This window comes from Octopus bimaculoides, chromosome 1 (assembly GCF_001194135.2).
Source record: "Octopus bimaculoides isolate UCB-OBI-ISO-001 chromosome 1, ASM119413v2, whole genome shotgun sequence".
In the NCBI taxonomy this organism is placed as follows: domain Eukaryota; kingdom Metazoa; phylum Mollusca; class Cephalopoda; order Octopoda; family Octopodidae; genus Octopus; species Octopus bimaculoides.
In genome coordinates this window covers 194,649,958-194,660,393 of record NC_068981.1, presented here as the reverse complement: position 1 = coordinate 194,660,393, position 10,436 = coordinate 194,649,958, and the positions used below count along the sequence as shown (strand labels likewise).

The following is a 10,436-nucleotide window of genomic DNA, read 5'->3' as shown; positions in this document are numbered from 1 at the left end:
TCATCATCATCATCATCATCATCATCATCATCATCATCATCATCATCATCATCATCATCATCATCATCATTATTATTATTATTATTATTATTATTATTATTCAGGTCACTGCCTGGAATCGAACTTGGAATCTAGGGATTATTAGCCCGTGCTCCTTACCACTACGCCATATGCCAATTATTCCAGCTTCTCTGAGTATTGATTGATTCCTGAACATATTTGTCAAAGATTTTGCTGCAGAGGCATTGAAAATCATACAAGAAATACATCATGACAATAGCAACAACATACAAAGGCTTTTAATGTTGCAACTTGTCGGACCGGTTCCATTGTTGTTGATGGTGTCTGTGGCATATTTAAACACGGCAGAAATGTTTGTGATTAAAATCAAAAGAAACCTGGTTTTGGAACAGACATTTTTTTCCCTTCTCAACACCAATCAGTTGCTCATTTAATTAGACGCTCAATACAAACACACCTGGTCATTTACCCCAGTCTTGCTCCATTAGACGAACAATGGGTCACTACTTTAACCAAATAATAATCTTTTTTTTATATATTTTTTGTTGATTATTTTTGTTTATTCATTTTATTCATTCATCGTTATTGCCATTGTTGTTGTTGTTGTTGTTGTTATCGTTGTTGGTGTCATCATTATCATTGTCACTGCTGTAATGACCAATGCCTCCACCATCCTCATCACCATCACTACCATCATCATCAGTTGTGCAATCATCACCATCAACGTCACCACTACCACCACCACTGTCACGTCACCACTGCTATCATCATCACCACCACCACCACCACCATCACCATCGTCGTGTACACCACTAGCAATCAACACCACCACGAGTATTACCATTGCCATCACCAGCACCACCACCAGCACCACCATCATCATCAAAACCACCCAACCCCATCACCACCACTGCCACCATCAGCGCCACCACCACCACCACTACCATTATCATCATTAGCAGCAACAACAATTTTATTACCCCTACCACCACCAGCACAGCAACAACAACTCCACCACTACCACGATATAATGTAAGACAGCACCCACTTATCTATTAAGTTTTCAGGCAGCAAGCATCCCTGGGTATTTTCCCTCATCACATCCTCATTTGACGTTCATCTTCCATGCTGGCATGAGTTAGATGACTTGATAGGATCTCACAAGCCAAATGACTTCATTGAGTTCCTGTCTGCTTTGACATGGTTTTCTACAGCTGGGTGCCCTTCCTAATGCCAACCACTCCGAGAGTGTAATGGGTGTTTTTATGTGCCACTGGCAAGGGTGCCATTTGTGTGACACCAGTATCTACCACAACTGCAATTTTACTTGGCTTGATGGGTCTCCTTCTCAAGCACTGTATAATGCCAAAGGTCTTGGTCATTGCCTCTGTGAGGCCCAACACTTGAAAGGAACTCAGCCACTTTGCCTCTGGCATTCAAATAAGAAAACATGGATGACGAAGAGTCTCTTCAAAGAGTGGCTTACAAATAATTTCTTTTTCCTGCTGTAGAAAGGTACATTGCTGAGCAAAATATTTCCAATAATATTTCCAATAAAGCATTGCTCCTTTTAGACAATGCACCAAACCAACAGTGAGCTTAATTAACCCTTTAGCATTCAGATTATTCTGTTAAATGTAATACTTATTTATTCACATTCTTTTGAATTAATCATGCATTATCTTGTAACTGAGATTTCAATGAAGCAATTGTTTACTTCTAGTATGACATTGTATGATAGCTCTTAGGAACTGGATTTGGCCAATTTGAACATAAAACATGTAGAATATTTTGGCCGGATATGGCCAGTTTAAATGCTAAAGGGTTAAACAAGGTTTCTGATTGTAGCAGAAGCTTTTCTCTCGGTTATATATTCTTAAATGCGAATGTAGCGGGTAACATCTAGCCTTCGGCCCGCCTCGGACCCTGCTGTGTCCATCACCCTGATTGGCTCTTATTTGCACAGCATTTGTCTCCAGTTCTGTTTCGCGCCAGGGTGCATACTGAACAATCGTGGCCTTCTAATAAGATCACATGAGAGAGTGTTTTTCTGCTGTTTCTGGAGCCCCTTTTTACCTATAGATAAGCCTGTTTTATCCACGCCAGTTTGTCGCGATTTCAGACCTCTCACAGGTTTGGTTGTTGACCACCACACAGAACACAGCTCCAGCCAGTTTCCAGCGCCGACGTTCAACACCATATCTACTACACTGATAAGAAAGAGGAATATATCCCCCCAAAATACAATATATTTGCTCCAGTCAACTACTTTACAGAGTATATTGAGTGCATGTTACTTGGCACCAGCACTGGTGCTTTTATGTGGTACCAGCATCAGACACAAAAAGGCAAAACCCCTCAACAGGGAGTGGGGAAAAGTATGAGGGGGGGGGCTTTGAGCCAGTCGAGAGACTAAAGGTACAGAGGGACAATTATAGGTGTCTTGCTGTAGATACACGGATTACCCAGTTGGAAGGGAAAGGAGAGTGAGTTTGAGAGTAAGATAGGATAAGGAGAGCGATAGTGAGAGAGATGAAGGTGAAGGTGGGTCAAGGCATGTTCTTGAAGGATATCAGAGGTGGTGAGGATAGGTGAAGTGATGCAGAGGAATGGACTGGGTGAGTGGGCAGGATAGAGAGGACGTTGGCAAGTGATGGGGAGAAACCTAGGAGAGGCTTAGTGACGGTGTTTGCAGTAGATATATGAGGGCTTTGAAAGGGATAATAAATACGCAATATATGTATGTATGTATATGACTAAATGACAATATTGCAATTGAAAGGTGTAAACAGCCTTAACCTTTATCTACTTTATATATAAATTGTTAAATTAAGTAAAACAAGAAAGAACATGCGCCAACAACCGGTTGGTCTGTTTATAAAAGAGGGACATCATTTCCCCTTACACCGTTAGCCACCATGTTTGCTTAAAAGCGCGGTATCTGAAAATCTGTCTTCGAATCCACTTCCTTGTCTTTCCGTCTGATGTTTATTAATCTAACATTAACTGCCATTATTTGACAGCGTGGGAGACTGAGAGAGAGAGAGAGAGAGAGGACAAACGTTGGTCTTTTTACCGTCCATATTAATCGAAGATGTTGCGCCGTAACCCGACTCGGATTGAATTGAAACTGGAAGACATCAAAGAATACGAAGCGATGAAGAACGAGAGACTGAAGCAGAATGCGCAGAAGATGTCTGTCGATGCTGTTGGTGAGCAGTCTTCGTCGTCAACAGGTGCCCTGCCAGGAACATGCAGCGGAGACACAACACCGGGAAGTAAAACTAAGGCCCAGTTTATTCGTGAGATTCAAGAACGAATTGGTTACGACCCCAAACCTCAGCTCGGAACTTCTCGGATTCGAACCCCTATCCACAACTGAAACGGACTCCAATGACCTCTGTCAATGTAAATGTTCTTCTTGTTTATTTATTCTAATTCCATCTAACCAATATCTCACTATTAAAGATGTCATTTTTTTACAGAAGTTTTCGTTTTATTCATTAACACACCTAATTTATTGTTATTTCAATTTGTTCGTGTTCTTCTATCATTGCGTCGTTCCTAAAATGACAGAACCTTTTATCAAAGGGGTTCCAGCCGTGACTAACTCCTCTTTTATTCAGCTTGTGTTTCTTAAATTTATTTGGCAGATTTTCGGTATAACTAACATAAGTTGAAATTTGTCCGTTTTGGTCGTAGTTTCTCCAAGTTTATTTCGTCAAACTAAAGCGTTTGACCCGAGCACACACACACACACACAAAAAAAAATAGTGTAACAGGTGTAAAACAATTTGCTGTGAACGAATATGAAAAAAAAATGCGCGTTCGTGAAAGGGGGGGGGTGACACATTTCAAAACAGTAGTGGGGGAACCTTTTATTTTTTTTAAAGGCTCATCCCCACCCCATTTGTTTCGAAACGTGTGAGAAAAAAATTGAAAGACCCCGAATAAAACAGAAATTTCGGGGCTAATGTAGAATCGCCCCTCACCTAGAAAAATGCATTTTTCTGAAAAAGTTTATTCGGAATTCTAACTTATGTTACACATCTATTCCGTAAGTCTACCCTTTACTTAATGTGTCCTTTGTTCTGGTTGTTCGATGCTGTACCAGTAGACCTTTACTCAAAGACATTCCATTAATGACTGCCCTGTCTTAAATTCATTTAGTGTATCTGACGGTAGAATGAGATTTAAGGAAGGTTTGGCTACAGTTTCCGGCAGGACCTACAACCAACCCTTGTAAACTTGTGTATCTAGGATATACATAATTATTGTATAGTACACCCAGAATGTGTATATCTAATTAGTACAGAATACACCCAACAGGTTTGATATATATTGTAAAACTTACGTGTTATATATCTAGTATGTTTATAATATGTTTATAAGACTTATACCGTGTCACATAGTTATATAGTTTAATTTACGTACTGTATAACAGGTATATATACTTCAGTTATGTGTGTATACTCAAGTTATACAATATGTATAGCTTGAATGTATCTATGTGTATAATGTTAATGTATATGTGTCATCATCGTCGTTTAACGTCCACTTTCCATGCTGGCATGGGTTGGACGATTTGACTGAGGACTGGCGAACCAGACGGCTGCACCAGGCTCCAATCTGATCTGGCAAAGTTTCTATAGCTGGATGCCCTTCCTAACGCCCCAGCTGTAGAAACTCTGACAGATCAGAACGATTGGTTCAATCTCCATGATATAACATTCAAGGAGGAATACCAATCTGATAATCCCTTCATGAAAAAAAAGCTAAAAACTATGAACTCCCTACAACCAGAAGAAAGTCACTGCCACGACAATACCAGAATGACCATCCAGAACGAAGAATAACCAATACCCTCTCAAGGGTTCCAAATACTCATCAAAGACACAAAACGTGAAATTCCATTGGACCCTTCACCACATGACAAAGCAGCCTCACTCAAACATGCAGAAACCCATCTCACCTCAAGAATCCTCCACGTCCCAGACATAACGTCTTTGTGAATAACTTTTTTGGTCAGAAATATAAGAGAAATAAGAACTCCCCATGTCCGAGACACATCTCACATAAAGAAAACTTTGAACCAAAGAAGAAGTAGGAACTTCTCCTGCTTGAGGCATTTCTTCCACATTAACCACCGCGTCCAAACAGAATATAACCATTACGAAGACCCCACTCAGAGCCAACCACAACGAAGAACCCACAATAGACAAAGGGTCAGAGCAGACCTAATGCGTTGAGATGTGTCGAGGACATGGCTACTTCTTTAGTGTTGGTGCCATGAAAGCAAAACAAAAACCAGCATCCAGTACGTCATTTAAAATAGTTGGTGTTTCGGAAGACTGGTGTTCAACCAAACCAAAATGAAATGTTAGCAGCATCAGAGTTCCTGATTTGTCTGAGTAGTATCTTTGAATATATATGCTGACAGTGATGACATATCCAATCCATACCAGCATGGGAAGTGGATGCTAAATGATGATAATTACATACATGTCACTTTTCTTGGATTCTCTCTCTCTCTTAGCCGTGCAGTCTTTGTCTTGCAAGCTGTTTGGCAACCTTACTGGTGTTAGTTTCATTTAAAAAGCACCCAACACATTCTGTAAAGGGGTTTGTGTTAGGAAGGGCATCCGGCTATACAGGGTGGCCCAAAAGTAGCTTTCCAGTTATTCAACTATCTCTTTCGCATTCATATATTAACAGTTTAGATCTTAATATCATCGCGACAAGGTGGAAACGGTGAGAAGGTTTTATTTGGGAGATAGACTGGATATGAAGCAGCTGTGACGGCAAGAGCAAGACTTGGCTGGGTGAAGTTCAGGGAATAAGGAGCGTTGTTATGTGGGAAAAGGTTCTCATTAAAGTTGAAAGGAAGGGTCTATAAGAGTTGTGTGAGAGCTGCAATGCTGTATGGGAGGGAGACAATATTTGGGGGAGAGAGATGGCAATTTTGAGAAGGACAGAGAGAAATGTGTGGGGTGAGGCTGTTTGATAAGAGGAGGACTGAGGATTTGATGGTAATGCTGGGGCTGGAGGAATCGGTGGAATGGTTGGCAAGGGCGAATGGAGTGAGGTGGTATGGGCATGTGTTGAGGAGGGATGAAGAGCATGTTCTGAGGAGGGTGATTGTGTTTGAGGTAAATGGAGTACAGAAGCATGGTAAACCGAGGAAATGGTGGAGGAGGAGATTGGTTTGAAAAAGAAGGATGTCCAAAACTGGACGAGATGGTGTGAGGGCAGTTGCTATGGCATTGAGGTAGATCTGCCCCCCCCCCCTTTAACAGGGACAAAACCCGAATTTAAAACACTGGATGATGATGATGAGGTGTAAACATATTCTTTTAAATGTTCGTGAGAGAAATGTGTGTGTGTGAGTGAAAGAAGCATCTTTCCACTGAGTCAACCAGAAAAGGATCAGCTGGACTTTTTCTGATCGGCAGAGACTAACAAAATATGTTGATACACATCTGTTTAGAATCATTGATGCAAAACTAAATCAGGGTTGATTTTTACTTGGTACAAAGAAAAGACAAACAAACTCGATCACCATGGTGAATAACATGAAATCAAACACTCACACAGTCGAAGGGACACGAAGCAATGTCTCCCTCTTATTTTTGTCCTTGGGTGTATACAGAAATGTGCATTATGTCTAAATTGTGCATTTCTATTCAAAGCATGTGTGTCTCGGTGCAAATAAGTGTCTTCAATTTAAAAATAAAATCTGATTTCGTCTAAAAAAAAAAAAAAAACCTGGTGTGCACACATTTGTTTCCTTTGTGTGCTTTTTGTAGAACATGTGAGGTCTTGTACAAATGCACAGCTGAGAAGGAATATTGGTGCGAAGAACAAATTGTCCGGGTGACTGAATAAATTACAAGGGATAGAGAGACAAACTGTTACATCATTATACAACATTTTGGTTTAGCAATAGATTGCTACAGTTTATGCTTTACATCCTCCTCCTCGTCCTATCTCTTATTATCATCATCATCACGATCGGTTTAATGGTTAACTCTCATACTGCCACTCGTCTCACCTGTGAACACCAACATTCTCAGATTTCCCCATCTGTTTTCTTCTAAGACATCCCCATTAATTTCGTATAAACACAGTTATCTCCCCTACATTATTTTTTCCCGTTTGCTCAACACGCTGCCAGTGTTCATATAATAATAATAATGATGATGAAATTCAGTCCTATATTTAAGAGATGAGGAATTATTTACATTTGACGGATATTTGTTCTCAACTTGTTTGTTGTTAACACAACGTTTTGGCTGATATACCCTCTAGCCTTCATCGGGTGTCTTGGGGAAATTTCAAACCTGGGTTCTCATTCCTAAGGTAGTTTTCGATGTTATTATTCAGGTCACTGCCTGGAATCGAACTTAGGAATGAGAACCCAGGTTCGAAATTTCCCCCAGGACACCTGAAAAAGGCTGGGGGTATATAAGCCGAAACATTGTGTTAACAACAAACAAGATGAGGACAAATATCCATCAAATGTAAATAAATAGTGAAATTATTGTGTATAGTGCTCAGGTGCATGGAGGCTTTAAAGGATGTAGTGTCTCGGCAACTAACACCTGATGCAGGTAGTTTGTTCCATGCTTCAGCAACCCTGAGTGTAAAAATGTTTCCAAAAGTCATGGGAGCTGTGCTGTTTTCTGACTTTGTAGGCATGCCCACATTTGTTAGATACATGGTGCTTAGAAAGGTGTTCAAGGGGGTTGTTGGCAAGATGGTTATTATTGTGCTTGTGTGCACTCCTCACTAAGCATAGGGGGTTAGCAGAAGTGTTAGAACATCAGGGAAGGTAATTTGCCGTATTTGTTCAGGTATGTACAGGGGTTGATGAAATCGACTTTCCCCTTCCTCCTAAAATTGCTGGCCTACTATAGGAATGCTTATTGATAAGTTCATATATATATATATATGAACTGTATTGAATAATTATTACCAATGCTGATCATTATTCTTGTTGTTCTTCATCTGCCATGACCATGTGGTTGACCATCATAACCTGTCAACCCAGCCAGATCCTAACTCAGAAAATCAAGCACTATGGCCAAACAGTCTTAGTTGGCAGTCCCAGATCATACAAATAAAAAAAAAACAAAAAAAACGTATCCCAGTTTCTGAGTAATCATTGGTTGGATATAAAATCCGACCAATGGTAACCAGTGACTGGGACCTCTGGTCACCCAGGAGGTCCCAGGAATGCACCAACAAATGACCAAAGCAAGGTGCTGCAATGGCACATGCCCCCGCACCAACCTGACCTGATCTGATCATTAGTTTCTTTAGGCTGGGTATTTTTTGCTTCTTTTACCCTGACTTTATATATACCCATACTACCTTAGCTTATGCTACCTATACCCTGGTCATCAGAAGAGCTAGAATAAAATATGCACACACATACATATCTGTGCTGACAGTGTAATGTGAGTGTATTTACATCATCATCATCACCATCATCATTTAACATCCATTGTCTGTGCTGGCATGGGTTGGACGGTTTGACCAGGACTGGCAAGCCGGAAGGCTGCACCAGACCCCAGTCTAGTTTGGCATGGTTTCCTACAGCTGGATGCCCTTCCTAATGCCATCAATTCCGATAGTGTAATGGGTGCTTTTACATGCCACCGGCACGGGTGCCATTTGCATGACACCGATATTTGTCACGACTGCAATTTTTCTTGGTTTGATGGGTCTTTTTCTCAAGTACGATATAATGCCAAAGGTCTTGGTCATTGCCTCCATGAGGCCCAACACTTGAAAGTAGCTTTTCATGTGCCACCAGCATTAACTACTTTGATCCATGAGGCCCAGCACTCAAAATGTACTCTTTATGTACCACTGGCACAGGTGCCAGTTACATGACACCAGCATCAACCACGACTACAATTTCACTTGGCTTGCTGGTTTTCTCAAGCACAGCATATCACCAATGGTCTCGGTCACTAGGTCTCGGCCTCTGTAAGGCCCAAAGGATGCTTGTAAACAAGCATAGCCATCATACATGCAATGTCATAGGCAATCTTCTGTGGCATTCATGTCTGACCATGGGGGAAATATTACCTTGCATGGTGACAGGAGGAGCATTTGGCTTTACAACAATCCACCTCAACAAATTCCATCCAACTCATGCCAGCATGGAAAAGCAGACAGAGTCCTTCTTCCACAGAGTGTCATCCCTCTGAAATTCCTTTTTGCCTATTTCTTCTGCAGCTGTTCAAGAGGAGTCTTAATTGCATTGATCCTTTCTGTCTTAGAGTGAGGGGTGGAGTCTCGTGAAAGGGCATAGACATAGCGCCAGATCACAAAAAAATAGTTCACTTTGCAAATGCTTGGTTTTGGGTTCCGTTCCACTGAGCAGCATCTTGGGCGATTGGCTTCTACTATAATCCTGGGCTGACCAATGCCTTGAGAGTGAATTTGGTAGATGGAAACTTTGAGGAAGCCCATTGTGTATGTGTGTGAGTTGTAGGGGATCCTGCAGATTGTGGCCAATGACTTGTTAGCATCTAGCAAACTTGAAGCAAAGAGTAACCAATCAATCAAAATCTACCAATCATATGATTCGCTTCATCTTGTATCTGTATGTCCCCCCCCCCCACCACCACCACTTGACAATTGGTGTTGGTTTGTTTGCATCCCTGTGTTCTAGCAGTTTTAGCAAAAGTGATCCACTACCATAAGAACGAGTCTTTAAAAAAAATATGTAATCCTTTTATTCTTTCGCTCGTTTCAGTCATTTGACTGTGGCCATGCCGGAGCACTGCCTTTAATCGAAGAAATCGACCCCAGGACTTATTCTTTGTAAGCCTAGTACTTACTCCATCAGTCTCTTTTGCCAAACCACTAATATATAGGGATATAAACATACCAACATCGGTTGTCAAGCGATGGTAGGAGGGACAAACAGACACACAAATACATACATACACACACACACACACACAACGTAAATAATATTTTTATAAACAAACCTGAAAGGCTTTGTGAGTTATGGAGAGAAAGCTACTATGGAGGTTAGCTCATCATTTATCGGTAATTTGTTTGTATTTCAAAATTGTCACTCCAAATTGGAGCACATAAAAAGCACCATCCTAATGTGGTCGATGCCAGTGCCCCCTGACTGGCTCCCATACCGGTGACACGTAAAAAGTACTATCCGAATGTGATCGATGCCAGGGCTGCCTGACTGGCCCCTGTGCCAGTGGCATGTAAAAAGCACCCACTACACTCTTGGAGTGGTTGGCATTAGGAAGGGCATCCAGCTGTAGAAACGTTGCCAGATCAGATTGGAACCTGGTGCAGCCTCTTGGCTTGCCAGTCCTCAGTTAAACTGTCCAACCCACACCAACATGGAAAGCGAACGTTAAATGATGATGATG

General features: G+C 41.3%; 1 protein-coding gene across 1 annotated transcript; it reads left to right on the top strand.

Annotated features, from left to right (window-relative positions):
• Positions 1-2,909: 2,909 nt before the first annotated feature.
• Positions 2,910-3,508, top strand: LOC106869900 (anaphase-promoting complex subunit CDC26). The gene has a single exon (XM_014915828.2). The coding sequence runs from the start codon at positions 3,116-3,118 to the stop codon at positions 3,401-3,403; it is 288 nt and encodes a 95-aa protein (XP_014771314.1). The 5' UTR covers positions 2,910-3,115; the 3' UTR covers positions 3,404-3,508.
• Positions 3,509-10,436: the final 6,928 nt, after the last annotated feature.